Here is an 18,796-nt window from a genome sequence, read left to right as displayed (position 1 = left end):
TGAAAAATGAACACCAGGTGGCAGCAATATACCAACCAGTGTAAAGTCTGCCGGAAGCCAAAAGAAGAAGAAGAAGCCGGTTGCCCAGCGACCAGTGGAAGTGTTCGTCTCGTGCATGAATGAAGTCTGCTAGCTAGATGAGCTGCTGTCAAATGTTTTTTGTTTCTTATTAAAACTCTGTGTAAATGCCACCAAAACGAAAAGGACCTTTGCAACTTGTCCAGAGAGAGACGGACGACATCAAAAGACAGGTTTGTTAGTAAACTATGGCTGAATGTGTGCGTGTGTTATGTAGAACTTAACGGTTGAGTCAACGGTTTAGCGTTAACGTTAGTTTATGTTTGTTAGACAAATATCTAAAATAGGTCTACAGAATTAATAATTTTGAACGGCTTGTTTACCGTTGGACCGGTCACCAAACAGTTCGCTAGCTAAACAGACCCTATAGCTTCATGTAAGGCTCGAGCCAGCCCCGTTAGGTAACCGTTTTGCCTTGTGTGGAGAAAACGTCTCCTGCCAAATTCCATCTAATTAATGTTGCCTTGCGTATCGGTAAATGCTCATAAATAGAAGATGAAATCGTTGTAAGCCGCTTTTCTATCCGGCGTGTACCAATACACCAAGCAGTAAGCTATTTAGTTCAATAAAATTCCAGCTTTTTGATTTGGTTCGCCTGTTATTCCTACAGGTTTCTTCCACCAAAATACACACAGTGTGGAGGACGGTCGCGAGCAGTGTAACTTAACCAATTATAAAAGTTGAGATTTTATTGGAATAAAGCGATGCTTGGTGGATTAATTGAATGCCGAATTGACCAGGAGACACTAACACAATGACTTGAGTCTTGATCTACGAGGGGTGTAAGTTACATTTGTTGAGAAGCAAAGTAAAGTTAAACTGCCAGATTTTGAATGTAGTTCGGCGTGATGTTCTGTCGACACCAGAAAATGAAAGGTACTACGTACAGGCTGAAGCAAAGTGTGTAAGTGTGTATCATTAGCTATTCCTGTTATCATGTGTACCAGATGGGAGACATATATGCACAAATGTGTCCAGACAGAACACATGTAGAACAGCAAGTCAAGTCAGAACAAATCAAGAGCCAAGTATCAATTCAATATCTGAAAGAAAACACAATATCTTCGACTTTTCAATGCAATATAGTTTTAATGGGATAAATTAAATTCAGTCGTCTGCTGGAACAAATCTCATCACTTTGAATCCAAGTAATTTACACAAACACAAGATCTTTTGTCAAGACTTTAGAAACCTCAAAGTCAAGTCCCAAGTGAAGTCTCAAGCAATTAAACTTCGAGTCCTAGTCATGTGACTCGAGTCCCCACCTCTGCTCTCTGTTTCTCTAACCCAGGTTGACAGTCTGGTGCAGGATGTGCAGAGTCGGTGTGGAGCCACTGAAGAGGCGTTTCACAGGTAAACACCCCAGACAGACTCACACCTGGGCTTCCTGAACTGTTGCTTTGCTTTTCTTTTTCTTCTTCCTGTTGTGTTTTGGTAGCTTGTAATCGTCTTTTTCCTGTTGCACTTTAAAATGTGATGTGAATGAAAATGTGTCCACTTAACAAACAGATGTCAAGAACTGCAGACCTCGGCTCAGAAGACGATGGGAACACTGAGGAAGCTGACCAAGGTTAGTGCCATACTGTCTGCACTGTACTTCTGAATTACATTTAAGCCTAAATAAGCTGTAATGAGTTCAGCAGTAGAATGAGCCTCAAGTCCTGGATCACAAAAATTACAAACAACTAATACTACTATATACTGTTTTCTAGGGTTCGAAAGATATGGGTTTTTGAAGGCTGATACAGATACTGATATTTTCTTGTACTAAAGCTGACGATATTTTGTGCTGATAGTTAATATCGTTAAATTTGACCATCTTCATGCCCTAGAATTACAAGTGTTTCCCCCAGAATTTTTTTCTTGTCAAGGTGGAAAAGCCTCTGAGACAGCGTTTAGACCATCATGCGATGCTAAAACTCTCCATTGAAATCCACACTAATGAAATTCTTTTAGGTTTAGCAGCAGAGAGACCTACTACGATCAATTCAATGAAAAAAATATGCAAAGAAAACATATTTCTTTGCGTCTTTTCCAGACGGTTTGATCTAACCCTACTATATTCTGTTCTGTCCTTATCAAAGCTGACTCTTAACCCGGCTAAATTAAAACAATAAGCTGCTGTTTGTTGTGCCGTCAGGCCGATGAGCCGGCTCCGGTGGGGAACTACGACCAGAGGAAGCAGGAGGAGGAGAGACGACTGCAGGGCCTCATGGAGCGTCTCAACAGCCTCTCTCTGGAGCTTTCACCTCCAGGACCCAGCGCTGCAGCACGGTCAGCAGCGTGTTGACCCGAAAGAAAATACATACACTGCTCTCAAGTTTGGGGACACCTAGCTTTTAAAAATGTTTCATAGATAAGCCCATTAAAGACTAACTAGGTTTAGTTTGAGGAACGATAACACTACAACAATTAAACTATACGTTCGTCAAAAAACCTCCTTAGCGGCTGGAACCGCTGCTCACACTTTCTTCATGCCAACAGTCAGAGACGCTCTGCCATGAAAAACCTTCTCTTCACACCAAAGAGACATTTTGTTGAACTTGAAGCCGAGTGTGGAAGAGATAGATCTAAAGTATTAGGAAATAGCTATGTTAACAAAAGCATTGCAGGCGTTTTTTTCCTTACTTAATAAAAAAATAACAGAGAAAACCAAATAGGACTTTGGAAATTTAGAAAAAACAAGGTGTCCCCAAACTTGAGGGCAGTGTATATTATATGATATATAGTTATATAGTTTCATGTTATGTTCAATATTCTATTCTTATCTATATTCTATTCTCTGCTGCTGATGACTCAATTTCCCCACAGAGTTTAATTGAATTTAATCTAGATAGTTTTTGTCTGGTTAATTAACGTTGCAAAATGTTAGAAGGTTTAGTCTGGTGTCTTCTCTAAAGTTTTGACATCTTTTTCCACATGGTTTGTTTTGATCCACAGTGACACCTCCAAGGAAGACAGCGAGGAAGATGATGATGACGACGATGACAGTGATGATGTCGATGATGACGGCAATGATGAAGATGAGAAGAGAGCTGTGAAGCCGCCTTCTCAGTCCGACCCTCGCATCTACACAGCACTCAGCGGCTTCAGAGGAGAACAGGAAGGAGATCTGTCTGTTCAGGTGAGCTACTTCCTGTTTCAGAGGCAGACAGGCTCCGTTTCATTCGTCGTTTTAACCCGACCTCCACTTCCCCTCTGAGATCGACCCTGCAAGGGCCGAGGGAGCGAGTCAACAACTCTGTAGGTTTCAGCATTTGGCCCAGAATGCATTGTGATCGTTCGTAATTTCCTGTGCATGGACCAACATGGCGGAACAAGCGATATATAAGTTATCAGATTTAAACAAAAAATATCAGAATTTAATCTTTAATGAAATTAACTCATCTTTTATTACTGAGGCCCCTTTCACTATTCCTATAAAATGGCTTCTTATAATGAGGTCTAACAATTGTTTTTCCATCTTCTCGGATAATCATGATAAAGAGGCTTTCTATTTAAAAAAACAGAAAAGAAACACTCTTTTCAATGTGTTTGCATGACTGAAAAATAAAGTGCTTATGAGTTATACATTGAACGGAGGACTTTTTCTTTCATCTTGGCCTTTTTTTTTGTCTTAAAAATGCTTTCCATCACCTTGACTTCAAACAGAAGAGGGCGCTCACGCCCCTCAGACAGTGTTTCCACAGTCCTAGTCCTAGTAGAATAACCCTGAAGTTTAGCAAGGCTGATAGGACACAAGCAAGGCAACTACACACTTTTATTTTCAGCCACTGTTTGGTGTGTGGTGAACATCAGCATGCTACCTCTAGACCATTTACTGCACTATACAGGTCAAATATTAATACTAAAAGCTTTCCTGTCCATCAAACAGGTTGGTGGAATTTCTCAGTGTAACAAGGTTCATAAATAAGCAGGAGAAATAGAGAAAGTTAAGTGATTGGAATAGAACAGTTGTGCATTCTGCAAGTCAAAGGAACAACTTTGTATAAATGATGAAATGCAAAATATTTCATATCTAATCCTTAGGGTTTTTTTCTTTGCACCATTTTACTAGAACTGTAATCACTGAGATGCACATCCTTTCAACTAGACAAACTTCCTCCCATATTTGGTTTTCAGATCCGCAATTTAAATGGTGAACGTTCATAATTTATCAGCAGAGAGAAATCCTTCATTCAGTAGTTGTTTTTTAAAATATATATATATATATATAGATAATAAATAAATGTACTGAGTGGTTTGTTGCCCTGCTGTTTCAGAGGGGCGAGGTGCTGAGGATCATCAGGAAGACGGCAGATGGATGGTGGCTGGCTCAGGACACTAAAGGCAACAGAGGAGTCGTCCCTAAAACCTACCTGAAGGTACACAACCAGTCAGCAATAGTTTGACTGACTTATTAGCGCTCATATGAACAAACATCTACTTTTAATCCATCTGAAGAGCTTTAGTCCAATTTGAAATATCAACTTCTAAAGCTATCTAAGGAATCTAATATGTATGAAATTCCAGTGGAAACCTTGATAAAATGATTAAATTATTACATTTTCAGTAGAACAGAGGAGGTCAAGATGACAGTGATGGCAGCAGTTTATTTCATTAATTTTCACTCCTCCAGCTGTCAAATTTGTCAGTTACCATTGCCCTCTTTGCCCATTGCCCAGTCACTTATACTATTACATTGCCAGCAAATTTTGCCCCAAATTTTGCCTAAAAATCTTCTTGTGTATCATCCGCTTAACATCTACAAAATTCCAAAATCCACCTTGACACTGTTTGTCATGAACGCCCTGCTGCACACTCACACATCTCCATCTAGCAGCTCTCCAGTACAGCCTCAGTCTGGTTAAGTGCCTTGCTCAAGAGCACCTTGATAGCAGAGTGTCGTTCTCTTTCCCTAACCAAGATTTTCCCATCTGGTCTAGGATTTGAACCAGCAACCTTTCAGGAACAAGCCTGCTTCTCTAGTTTCTAGGCTTCCACCACCACCACCCATTTGCAAAATAGACACACTTTAGAGGATGTAATCATTTGTTTATCAGAAATATTGAGTGCTGAACTATAATAATAATGTTGAATTTTGAAGTACTTAAAGAGGTGAGTAACCATCAGCGTACCTGAACTCGAACCTCAGACTGAGGTTTAGTTTAACTACCTGAATCAGTGTATTGTAAAATGCTTAGATGATTAAAACCGCTCACCGTACCAAAACATTTCAGAGTGGTTCCGGTGTCGACGATGATGATGATGATGATGATGACGATGACGATAAGGATGATAATGATGATGATAATGAGGAGGAGGAGTCAGAGGAGGATGAGGAGGAGCAGGATGGTGAAGAGCTGACCGAGGACCAAGACAAACGGAGGTGAGGTTCTCCGTTTTAAAACCTGGAATCTGCTGGGATTTGGTTTTACTGTGTGTTGTTTCCAGAGCTTCACCCTTCAGATTATTCTGAGTGATGCGGTCAAAAGGATCCCAGGACTATTAGTTATCAAAATACAGAATTCATTTTGATTAAAATTGATGATGATGCTGTTATAATGATGCTTTCTAGGAATAATGTCAGTGTTTCCGTCCCTCTGCTCTTTAACAGCACTGCTTCCCATTCCAACTGGTCTACTGTCAGGAAGGCTCTGACTGAGGTGAGACTCTACGCTCCACTATGTGTTTTGCAGTGCATTGTGGGTTTTCATTGTTTTCACTGTGTGTGTGTGTGTGTATGTGTGTGATGGACAGATTGATGCGACCGATGTGCTCTCTGCCATGGGGGCGATCCCTTCAGGATTCAGACCATCAACTCTTAATAAACTGCTGGTGGAGGAAGGTCAGTACACACACACACACACACACACACGCATATGCCCCCTCACTCTCCCACTTTTTCACACATACACACACACTGACACAAACATAAACAGACACACCAATTCACACTAATGAGGCATGCCAAGGAATTTAGGTCTGTACAGTTTTAAATTAGTTATAAATAGTTATAAATACATATACATACAAACTGACTGACTGACTGATGCTGAACTACCCCAGACCAGGGTAGTTGAGGACAGATAAATTAACTCTTTAAAGGAGAAATCCACCCTAAAACACTTAAACACTTTTAAAAACAGCTATTGGTGTTGTACCCTGCATTTCTGGGCCCATTTTGTTGTTATTTCCTTAGATAACTGGTCAGATGTAGATGATGTGACGCCACATCCAGATATTTCCAGCAGCTACGATGGAGTTTGATATGAGAAAATGTTTCAGGATGTAAAACATCAGCGGTAAACGTCAGGTTTTGGTGTCAGTCCCTCAGAATCAAAGAGCGAGGGCTTCTTTCTAGAGCCGCCATTTTGCACCAAGAGACGTTCAACAATCACACAGGGAGAAATCCATCGTAGAAGAGGAGAGAGACCAGTTTCTCCACCCACAGGAGCAGGAGAGAGACCAGAATGCACTGCAGCAGAGAGACAGGTTGTGTTTTGAGTAAGGGGCGCGGCTGCGATCATTGACACGCCCCAAACCAGTTCACTAAGTAGCTATATTTATATGCCCATATGCCCACCTTTGATTGACAGCCACAAATTAACTAGTACTGCTATTACTAGTAGTAGTACTACTATCCTTGCTGCTACTACTACCAGAGAATCATTTGTTTTATTTTACTAACTGATATAAACATTTCTTCTGTAGGACTGACATACAGAGGAAGTCATTACCTTCAGCCTGAGCTCAGCCAATCACAGCTCTCCTTTAGAGACCTCTTCCTGGACCCAGACACTGGCAGGGTGAGACAGTGTGTGTGTGTGTGTGTGTCTGTGTGTGTGTGTGTGTGTTATTCAATGAACCAGAGCAAAGCCTCTAGTTATCAACACATGCTTCTGTTACCTCTCCTCTCCTCCTCTCCTCTTCTCCCCTCCTCCCCTCTCCTCCTTGTTTCCTCTCCTCTCCTCCTCTCATCTCCCCCTCTCCCCGCTCCTCTCCTCTCTCCTCTCCTCTCCTCTCCTCCTTGTTTCCTCTCCTCTCCTCCTCTCATCTCCCCCTCTCCTCTCTCCTCTCCTCTCCTCTCCTCCTCCTGTAGGTTCGTTCTCGTCAGGTCAGGACGAGTGTTTGTTTCACTCTGTGGAGCTGCAGGATGATTCCCACTCCGGGTGTAGGAGTTCAGGTCCTCAGCAGACACATCCGCCTCTGTGCCTTCGATGGAACTCAGGTGGGGTTTTAGTCTTTTATGAAGCCATTTCCTTACCCAAGTCCCTGCAAAGTAAAGTTGGCTGAATAGATACTGCTGATCAGCAAATATGCAAATTGTTATTATTATTAGTGCTGTTGATAGCCAATATACAAATTATTCTTATTAACAGTGGTGTCGAATGACAGAAAATGTATTGATTAGAATTTTGATAATCGATTACCACCAAACATTTGCTGGTTACAGCTTCACAAATGCTAAGAATTTCATATTATAAAATGAATACTTTGGTGTTTTTGGTCTGACTAAGTAAGACATTTGAAGAATCACTTTTGGGCTCTGTTGGGATCTTTTGTGATGGGCATTATTTTTTACATTTTATAGACTAAATGATGAATCGATTCACTGAAAAAATAATTGATAAATTAATTGATAATGAAAATAGTCATTAGTGGCAACCCTAAATATTATTATTATAGCTGATGTTGTTTGGACTTTCTGTCTCATTCCACCCTGGATGATGTTGAAGGAGCCGTGTTTGTGTTCCAGGTGCTGAGTAACATCCACACAGTGAGGGCGACCTTCAGCTCCAAGAGCCCCAAGACCTGGAGCTTCTCTCCAAGGGTATGAAGAGGCACGAGTCCACACAAACCCTTATGTTGACCACATGATCAGCATCTCAGTACAGACTACTCTCTTTCTTTACCTCTGTTGTCTGGTCAGGTGACAGACACTTTGCTCCTTCTACTTCCTGTACTTAAACTCAATATAGCTCAATATAAAACCTCACCCTCGCTTTGAGCTTATTCCTTATTCTTGTGCTTAACCCTAAACGTAAATGGTGAAAAGAAAAAGTATATGTGAAAGCAAACTTAACTGTGTGTGTGTGTGTGTGCGTGTGCGTGTGCGTGTGTGTGTGTGTGTGTGTCCAGATGACCGGTATCCTGCCCACCCTCCTAGACGGAGACTGTTTTCTGCGCTGCAGCTCTAACTCTCCTGACCTGGGAATCCTCTTTGAACTGGGAGTTACCTTTATACGGAATGTAAGGCTTACACACACACACACACACACACACACACACACACACATACAGAAAAGCTGAATTTCTCCCTCTGGTGTGTGTGTGTATGGGAAGCAGTGGTGTGTGATGAGCTGTGTGTGTTTTAGTCTACAGGAGAGAGAGGAGACCTGAGCTGTGGCTGGGCCTTCCTCAAACTGACTGACGATACTGGAAATCCACTCCCTGCTAGGTACACACACACACACACACACACACACACACACACATACACAGTGGCATGCATACCTTTACACACAGTCATATATCTACACGTGCACAAAGCCGCACAAACACACAAATACACACAGTCATACACACACAGACACACACACTTACATGTATGCACACATATTTGCATTTATTTTTATTTTCATATTATCTCATGCTTTTTCATATTGTACCTATTTTTCAAAGAAGTTTTCCCTTCATTTTCCATGTATGTTTCACTGCTGTCATTTTGCATATATGCTGGAAATTTATATTTTTCATATTTGTTCATTCATATATTTTTACTTCATTATCGGTTCTCGTGTTGAAATTGTTGGTTGCATTATGTTTCATACACCCCGTTTGCATTGTTCTTAATTATATATAATTTTTTTCTTTGCTGTATCCTATTTCTATTTGGTGCTGCTTGACCCTGTTTACACAATAAAATTGCATCTAATCTAATCTAATCTGTGTGTAGGACCTATGAGCTGCCGGTGAACGGCGGCACTCCCTATGAGAAAGACGTAGCGATGGAGGCTTCAGTAACCAGAGGAGGTGAGAAGACGCAGCAGAGCTCATCACTCACTCCGGTCCACTGAAGACAAACTCATCCTGGTTTATAGAGTTAACAAACAGAAAGCTGCAAACCTCCAGAGTCTGTTCTTTCAGGACAGGAGATAAGCAGCCTTGTTTTCAGACTGGCATGTGCATTTGTGAAATCCCCTCTCCTCTCCTCTCCTCTCTCCTCTCCTCTCCTCTCCTCTCCCCTCCTCTCCTCTCCTCTCCCCTCCTGTCCTCTCCCTACCTCTCCCCTCCTCTCCTTTCCTCTCTTCTCCTCTCCCCTCCTCTCTTCTCCTCTCCTCCTCTCATCCCCTCTCCTCTCCCCTCCCCTCCTCTCCTCTCCCCTCCTCTCCTCTCCTCTCCTCTCCTCTCCTCTCCTCTCCTCCTCTCCTCTCCTCCCCTCCCCCCTCCTCTCTCAGCTCCAGCTGGTGTTTTCCAGCAGATGCTCCTGGCCAGGCGGCAGCCCAAGCTGATCATCAAACTGAAATCAGCCAACAGTCGGACCAGAACCCAGCTCAGGTGAGAGAACCACTGGAGAGCTTTAACACACCCAGTGGATGATCTGTTCAGACTTAAAGGAAAAATCCACCCTCACATTCACTTACACTGTTAGACCTCATCAGTCTTGTGATGTCTCCTCTTCTACGGTGGATTTCTCCCTGTATGATTGTTGAACGTTTGGGACTGACACCAAAACCTGACGTTTACCGTTGATGTTTTAGATCGCTGAAACATTTTCTTGTGTTTGTAGCCGCTGGAAATATCTGGGCGTGTGTGTTAGTTAATGGTGTGTATTCCCTGTCAGTGTCCTCCCAGACTCTCTGCTGCACTGTCTGAGCTGTGTTCACCTGCTGGCTCTGCACAGACAGCTGCTGGCTGACACACTACTGATGGACAGGCCTACCATGCAGAATGCAGGTAACACACACACACACACACACACACACACACACACACACACACACACACACACACACACACAGATAACTTATTTCCAGATGGGTTCAGTAGAAGTAGAGTTTGTTATAAAGGGAATCATGTTCAAACTGTCCTGTCCTGTCCTGTCTTATCTCTCCAGTTCTTAGAAAGAGCTCTGTTCTGATCAGAGGATAATGCGTGCACACACACACACACACACACACACACACACACACACCATCACTCACTTGTTGTGTAACTCTCTGGATCTAATGATAGTCAAACAAAACCAGGCGATTTCTTCTAGGAACTTGAGGAACAGTGCTGCTTTGCTGATGCTGTTATGTCTAATTTTCTCTCTTTCTCTTCCCCGCTATCTATCTCTCTCTCTCTCTCTCTCTCTCTCTCTCTCCCACTCTCTCTCTCTCTCTCTCTCTCTCAGATCTGATGTGCAGTCCTGTGCTGTCTACCTTCCCTGTGTTGTTGGACCAGCCAGACCTGCTGGATGCTCTCAGGGTCAGCAGGCAGCGCTTCATGCTCACACATTCACGCATACAATATTCCTAGCTGCCAGTTACATCATATTACCATAATAGGATATGGTTTTTTAAAGGCCAATACTGCTAATTTTTATTTTAAGCTTAAATTTTACCATTTTCATGCCAAAAATGATAAGTATTCAGTGTTTTGCACCACAGTGGATATCCATACTGTATATATCCATACACAGTTCAGCTTAGTGATTGGTTTGCTGGCTCACTGATTGGCTGATTGACTTGTTGACTCGTTATCAAGTTGATTTACTGACTGTTGGTTTTATTGTTTGACTGTCTGACTGACCGGTGTTTTCCCTCAGAGTGCCTGGCTGGAAGCTGAGAGCAACATGAGCAGAGCGCAGAAGGTCAGACAGTGTGTGTGTGTGTGTGTGTGTGTGTGTGTGTGTACAATACCTTTACTAACCTGTAGATAGTGCTGTAATGCTGCCTGGTGGCTTTTCTCTACCAAAATGTTAAAATAATTCCATTCCTGATGAATTCTTTCTGAATTGTGTGTGTGTGTGTGTGTGTGTGTGTGTGTGCATACAGTACATATAGTTATTGCAGACTACTGACTTTGTGTGTATATGAACCGTTCCTTCCTCCCTGTGTGTTTAATAATGATACTGTAAACTTAATTTATTTATTTTTATTATTGTTTGTTTGCAGAGAGACTTGCCCCATCTGAAACAGGAGTTCGTTAAGATCTACATGTCATCAGTCTACTTCCTCCTCCACTGCCCCTCGTTGCCGTGCCAACGCTGGGCGGACCCGACCTCCGAGGAGCAGCGGGCGAGAGTCATCTACGACACCCTGGACGCCCTCAAACACGCCCAGCACGCCGCCGGCCAATCGGGAAGCCCGCAGGTCTTTCTCGACCCCACCCATCAGCACCTCGCCTTTGATGTCACAGAGTTGACCTTTGACCTCCTCAGTGTGGCGCGGTAACAGGGTGGGGATGAACACCAGACAACATCACTCAGTACATGGTACATTTTGATTGGGGTTGATTATGTTAAAGTAAAATTTGACTTAATATGTTAAATTAACTGTGTTCTAGACATTAGACATTCTTTTAACATCAATAAATCATTACAGCATTCATATTTAGACATTAGTATAATTACAGTAAACAAACCAGAGCATCAGTGGTCAGCCTGTCAGCCTCTCTCAGCCTCTACTCTCATCCTCCATAGTTTCTCCACCTGGTGGATCTGGAGGGAAATCTGCTGGATCGCTTTACGGCACAAAACAGGAAGAGGTTCTGTTCTTCCAGAGCAAACGGAGCTAAAGCTGAAAGAGTTTCTGGCAGCAGATGGTGGAAGGAGGGAAAGGAAGATGGAGAAATCACTTCCAACATGTTGATCCTCTTCAGGGAGGGGGGAGGGGGGGACAGGAAGCAGCGGGGCTTATGGGAAATGTAGTCTTAATGTGGAGAAACACTAGAACTAACAATACTACTGGAGTGAGATAGAGGAGACCAAGGTATCACAGTTGACAATGATATACTGATGTTTCAGAATGCTACACCTCGCACCTTTAACTGGCTGACAAGACTTTGAGTCCATCTGACACTGAACAGTTGTGTTGAGCTCGTTTCCTGAAGCAGCTGTAGTTTCAGTCGTTCTTCTTCTCCTACATCTCTCAACAAACTAGAAAGGCTCTTATTTTACAACATTTCAACAGGTCAAAGGAACAAAGGAGAAAGGAGACTGAGACCAACACAGATACATGATGTTAGATTTGATAGTGACGTTATCAGCATGTTTTGAAACTGTTATTTATTGCCAAAGCTTGTACTATTTTGTAATAAACATGTTGTCAGTAACAGTGGGTGATTTGTTCAAATTTAACAAAACGGGCTTGCATTCACGTACCAAGTTTATTCTCTGTGACTGTCTCTGGTCACTGAGCTCCATTCATCCCCACCCATTAGTTCAACATCTCTCTCTCTCTCTCTCTCTCTCTCTCTCTCTCTCTCTCTCTCTCTCTGTCTGTGGAGTAGAGTTACAGGTTATCAGAGGAGTGTTCAGGGTTAATAATTACTGCTGTGGTCTATTTATATCCCGGTATAAAAGGAACCTGAGCAGTCAGAGGTTAGTTCAGTCTGGGCAGAGACACGGTCAGGTTATGTTCAGTCTTTACACATTTTTACACGTAACATTTATTATTAATTATAGTAATGATATAATAGCTTAACATATGGCAGCATATTACAACAGTTATGATATACAATTGTTCTAGAAAGAAATACTTTAATGTTAAAAAAAAAATAAAAAAAGATGAAATGATAAAAAAAAAAAAAGTTCTCCGATTAAATCTGTATATATATTTATGCCTTTAGGCCGTCCGTCCGTCCCATTCTCGTGAACGCGATATCTCAGGAACGCCTTGAGGGAATTTCTTCAAATTTGGCACAAACGTCCACTTGGACTCAAGGATGAACTGATTAGAATTTGGTGGTCAAAGGTCAAGGTCACTGTGACCTCACGTCCGTCCCATTCTCATGATTGGTGATGTAATCATTAGTTGATATTTTAGAGTTAGTATCAAACACTTTTTGTTTGAATATTCTTCAATTGTTGTTGGTTTGACAGAAAAAAATGATGGTGCAAATCAAATAAATTCATACAATGTTGTTTAAACGTGCAATTTTATTAAAAAATGTAAATAATCAAATATTTTTCTTGGTCTTATCATTCCACTAATCTGCCTTTAACTAAATATTCAGGTTGTAATGAGAAAATAATAAAATATAATATATAATAAAATAATTTTTATAAACATTAAATGTTTACATTATAGGCAACACCAATGACAAAGAAACGGCACATGAATTCTTTAATGAAATGTATAAAAATAAGGCACATTAACCGTTTGCTTGGATGTCCCTAACCAAATAGACTACAGCCTAACCTACACATAATTATTTATTTTATGGCAAGTGCAGCTTGTATTGTAAGATATTTGGACATTGTCGGGCTTTTAGAAAAAAAAAACCTGTTGAAAAGACAGATTCATAGACTAACAGCTTGTTGAGACTGCTGACCTGATCTGCAGGAGCCTGCTGCACACTGAAGGATCTGAGTCTCCTCAGGAAGAACAGTCTGCTCTGTCCCTTCCTGAAGAGCGCTTCAGTGTTGTGAGTCCAGTCCAGTTTTTTATTGATTTGGACCCCAAGATACTTGTATGAGTCCACCCTCTTCACTTCCTCTCCCTGGATGACCACCGGGACAGGGGGCCTCCTGTTCCTCTGGCAGTCCACCACAGGCTCATTGGTTTTGCTGATCTTGAGCTTCAGGTGATTGTCGTTGCACCGTGTGACGAAGCTCTCCATCAGTCCTCTGTACTCCTGTAAAAATAGTCTCTAAGTGAAGACAGCATGTTTCTCTCTGGAAATTATTCACTGGAATCATACATGTCAATATAGTGATAACTTCCATTTCGCCAAAAAATACACTTAATACCTTTTATTAAATTCCTTCAAAGTCTTCACTATATATATTTTATCAGTCTGGACAGACATGGATGTAAACTGCAACTTGACTTGTTGGCGGATGTGACGGCCCCTGTGGTGTTATCTGGGAGTTTGTATCTGTGTGTAATCTGTGTACCTCCCCTGCAGGTGACTAGTTGCAGTAACTCAGTGCACTTGGGCCCGGTGTCCTGAAGTTACTTAAGTCTCGGCTGAAGTCATTCACTCTCTCTCTCTGCTTCTCCCTACAGGCACTCGCTCCGGCTTGGTTTCATTATGCTGCCTTAGTTAGTTTCTTTGCTTTTATGCACCTTCCAACACCCATACACATACACACACACACACACACACACACACACCTATCATTTAGCACTTACACATCCTACTGATACCACTGACGTTCATTACTTAACCCATTCTGTAATTTGGTTCAATTGGCACCCTATCCTGGTTTAATTTGGTTTAATTGATGACATTTGGTTTAATTTGTATAATAAAGATTTCTTTTGTTAAACGTTCATCATGGTGTGTCTCCCTTTTGTTATGGCCACCTGAGCCAGGTCGTAACAACCGTGAGCCGGTTATTTCTAGTTTTCTTTTGTATGTAATATGAGAGACAAAGAAAGCGATTTGGGGAGGCTGTGGCAACATAACATGCTATACCATAACATACCACAACATAATATTACGTTACATAACATGACGTTAATGTAACATTAACATTTATTACATAACATTAACATAACATAAACATAAACATAATGTTAATATAACGTTAACACAACATAACATAACCAGGAGTCTTATGCAAAGAATCAACCAGTCAAAACATTCCTGTTAGGGTTATAATTTGAGGATATTAAAATCCATTAAGCATTAATAAAATCAACAGAGATGTCACAATTAAATCTGACTCATTTCCATTGTGGCCATCATGATTTTAAAATTTTAATATGTTCAAAACATCAGTGAGAAATCACATTATAACTACTGTATGTATCAGATGCTTCATGCTGGTGGACTGTGCTGAAATTGCCCTCACTCACCTAGAAAAAATCTTTACTCTCTATGTCCAGAACTCAAATTGGTCCTCCCAAGTGCACACACACACACACACACACACACACACACACACACACACACAGAGCCTTTCTTCACTGCAGTGTTTGCTGGTAAATAATATGGTTGCAGTTCCTGTATTTCCACATTCCATCCTGTGTGTTCTGCTCCACAAACAGCCAGTGCTAGCCGTTGCCATGGCGATACCCACAGCGACCAAACAGCGTTGTTTAGTGTTTCACTGAAAGAGCTTTTTGGGCAACTCTGTTGGAGCAATAGTTGCACATACAGTTGCCTCAGCATTGTTGCTTAAATCACATGGAAACAGTGTGAGTGTGTTGCCAGGAAACATCTGAATGCATTTCTATCTCTCACTTTGTTGCCTAGTGCCGGGAGTGTTGCCCATCTATATTGCCCAATAAATTGCTAAGTGTATCACCATCCTCATGGCAATACTTACACACACACATTTTGAGGCAGAGAATTGACAATTTGGTCAACACATAACCATAACCGCCAAACATCACACCTGCAACATGATTTGGTTCAGCGATTTACATTTTAGATTTTAGACGTTTAGCTTGCTTCCGGATTCAGAGCAGCATGCAGCGATGGTAAGAGTGGAAAAAGCTTCAACTTCTGCATCACCAACATTACCAGCCACCAGTAGTAAGGAGACACAGGCTCCGAGGCGCTGGACAATATTCCTGTGACACTTGAATCATCGTGAAGAAGGAGAAGGAAGAAAAAGAAATAAAAATCTTCAAAATGCTGTCAAGAAATTAAAGGGGCGGTAAGCTAAATTTTTTACTGTCCCATGGCGCAAAAATGACCACCAGCACTGAAAGATATTTTATCCAAGAAGACTAAAAATCCTCGTTCTCAAGACAAAAAGCAAAAGACAAAAAGTAGTTTTATCATTCCAGTATTTAGCCTGGTGATATTTTACCTGTTCACCAGACATTTCTATTGGATCTCTGCTCTAATTAGCTAGCTTACTCCTCTCTAGTGTGAAAAATGTGACTTTTTAGTTTGTGTCAGTTACAGGCCACCGTACAGAGCTGATGATGCCCTGTACAGCCCTGTTGATGTTGCTGCAATTCTTACTGGTCAGTGAAAGTAATAATCTACGTAATGCCCCTTTAAGTTCTGGAAAAAAAGTGTGGAATTTTGAAAATGTGATGGAAACTTGATAGTTGCAGCCAACACCCAACCGCAGACACACACACACACACACACACACACACACACACACACACACACACAACCCCGGCATTGACGTGACTGGTATTATCACCTGGAAATGTTGAGACGTTTTCACCCAGTTCCCAAGTCTCTTTCTGCCCCGGGACTATTGTGTCTGAGGAGGAAGAGGAGGAGGAAGATGAGGGAGGTGTGTGTGTGTGTGTGTGTGGGTGGATGGGGGGGTGGGAGGAGGACCAGTTGAGCAGGGTGAGAGTTTCCAGGGGGTAAAGTTTCAGGCGCGCACAGGAAAGCTGAGTTTATTCCCCCCCCCTGCTTCTTTATTGAAGAAACAAACCTGCATGTGCATCACATTATAAAAAGCACAAAGTAAAGAAAAAATACAAATAAAAAAAAGTAGATATACATGAATTGTAATGTATGGATTACAATAAACAGACATTTGATTGACTTTATTGAACTTAAATCCCACCAAGGAGTCCACATGTTGCTGCAAGTCAACAATTAGAACAAAGATTTTTTTTCCCGTAATTTTTATTTCATGGATGAAAAATTTCCCCCACAAAATATAAACATTCACAATATTTTGATAATCAGAGTCTGTATCGCAATATTAAAATATCGAAGTTGTTCATGTTAACCCGTGCATTCAGTTTTTCTCCAAGAAAACAGTTTGAATGAGCTAAAAAGGCAAAAAGACATTTTTCATTTAAGTGTCACTTGAAAATATACTGTGAAGGAAAAAATATGAGACAATAAAAAAGTTTTAAAAAAAATGGCGTTTATTATTAAATAGGTGTATATTATGATATGAGAATTGGCTAACAAGGTGAAAAATATTTTACATTTCATTGAAATTTTTGTTTTTGTTTGCTGTCATCCAGGGAGGTCAGAGGTCAGGGTCAGGGTCAGGGTCAGGGTCAGCTACAGAGCCGTCGCCCCGGAGCCGGGAGGGGTTCAGAGCTCAGACAGACCTCAGCAGGCCTGAACCCGGTGTGTGTGTTCGATAGTGCACGACCTCCATCTCGTGAGGTTTGGGAAGTAAATGCAATGGCAATCGACTCAGATTTTCATGAAATAATGGATCAAATTATGTTTTTTTCGACTCATAGAGCGATCGTCAGGCGTCAGAAGACTTTGATTATACTACACGAGCTTTATGGAGTAATTATATGGACATTTATTGCCCTTTTTGAAGCAGAACGTCCGGCTCCCCATTCACTCCCCATTCACTGGAAGAAGCTCCTCCAGCAGCGAGCCTGCAGAACTCCAGGTAAGTCGTATGAAGACAAAACAACTCACCCGAGTTTGTACTGGCATGAGGATGAGTAGATAATGACCGAATTTAAATTTTTGGGTGAACTATTCCTTTAAAAAAAACTGCTTCCTCATTCCGCAGGGTGTTTAGATGGAGACAGAGCCATGATGGACAGAGGATTTACAGAGGAAAAAGAATACGTGTGTGTAGGTGTGTGTGTGAGTGTGTATTACAGTGTGTAACTACCTGACACTGACAAATAGCCATTGTATTTTGGCAGAGAGTGCTGGCAGGGGTTCCCATGGAAGTAGATTTGTGCATGTTTGTGTGTGTGTGTGTGTGTGCGTGTGTGTGTAGGTGGAAAGTTATGGCATGTAACCAGATCCATAGCAGCTCAGCCTGTCCCAGGTGTGTCTCTCTCAACGCTGGTCAAACACAACTTGTTGACCGCCTGGCAAGAATAACCATGTTTCTGTGTGTGTGTGTGTGTGTGTGTGTGTTTACACACCGCAGTCAATTTGAAGCACAGTGACCTTCATCTGTAGTGTTTAACATGCAACATGACAAAATTACATGTTTTCCTAGTTAATGTGGTGATGATTCACTGATGATAAAATGATAAATTAATAAATAGGCGAAAAAAGGTGAGACTCGTTTCTTATATATTGGCAGAATTTGCTTTATCAAAATCCTGGTTTTCGCCTATTTACAATTATTGATAAACATTTTATTTTCTTTATTCCATCATCATACGTTTCCTCCAACCGGATTTCAGTGTTACACTTGTTCAAATTGAAAGGTTTAATAAACATAAAAAAGAGATTCACTTAAAAACAATACAGCAGCATGACTTCCGTTTTTTTTTTTATATATATATTGTCAGAATCTGAAAGTGTGATTTTCAGACTGTTCCTCCATACAATGGCAGTGAATGGGGGGAAAAAAAAACACAATTCTCCAGTCTCCTCTACCAGAGCAACAGATAACAGAGAATCAGCGATTTTGGGGTTTTATCATGGAGGAAGAGACACAACACAAGACACTACCAAGGTTCAACATCACTTTACTCTGTGAAAATAAAGACAGAACTCTATAAAGATGGATATAAGATGGACATAAAACATAAAAACAAGGAGAAAAGCAAGAAATAGAACAAACTACATCGTAAACCCAGAGAAAACCTGTATGTGTTTTCTCTTTCTTTCATGGTCATGGGTTTCCTCTAACCAGGACCATTATTAAGAGCCT

At 41.3% G+C, this 18,796-nt stretch overlaps 1 protein-coding gene across 1 annotated transcript; it reads left to right on the top strand.

The window, feature by feature from the left end:
• Nucleotides 1-128: 128 nt before the first annotated feature.
• On the top strand, nt 129-11,911 carry nphp1 (nephronophthisis 1). The gene is made up of 21 exons (XM_071922489.2): nt 129-251; nt 1,370-1,431; nt 1,588-1,648; nt 2,219-2,352; nt 3,019-3,202; nt 4,341-4,442; nt 5,298-5,446; nt 5,675-5,723; nt 5,818-5,905; nt 6,772-6,866; nt 7,160-7,288; nt 7,817-7,891; nt 8,200-8,310; nt 8,436-8,518; nt 9,017-9,093; nt 9,519-9,618; nt 9,905-10,017; nt 10,460-10,533; nt 10,874-10,918; nt 11,223-11,542; nt 11,750-11,911. Exons 1-20 carry the CDS (start codon nt 186-188, stop codon nt 11,499-11,501), a joined length of 2,076 nt encoding a protein of 691 aa, XP_071778590.2. The 5' UTR covers nt 129-185; the 3' UTR covers nt 11,502-11,542; nt 11,750-11,911.
• The last annotated feature ends 6,885 nt before the right edge of the window (nt 11,912-18,796 follow it).

Source organism: Centroberyx gerrardi, chromosome 15 (assembly GCF_048128805.1).
Source record: "Centroberyx gerrardi isolate f3 chromosome 15, fCenGer3.hap1.cur.20231027, whole genome shotgun sequence".
Classification (NCBI taxonomy): Eukaryota; Metazoa; Chordata; class Actinopteri; order Beryciformes; family Berycidae; genus Centroberyx; species Centroberyx gerrardi.
The sequence above is the reverse complement of the archived record's forward strand: the minus strand, read 5'-3'. Positions and strand labels throughout refer to the sequence as shown.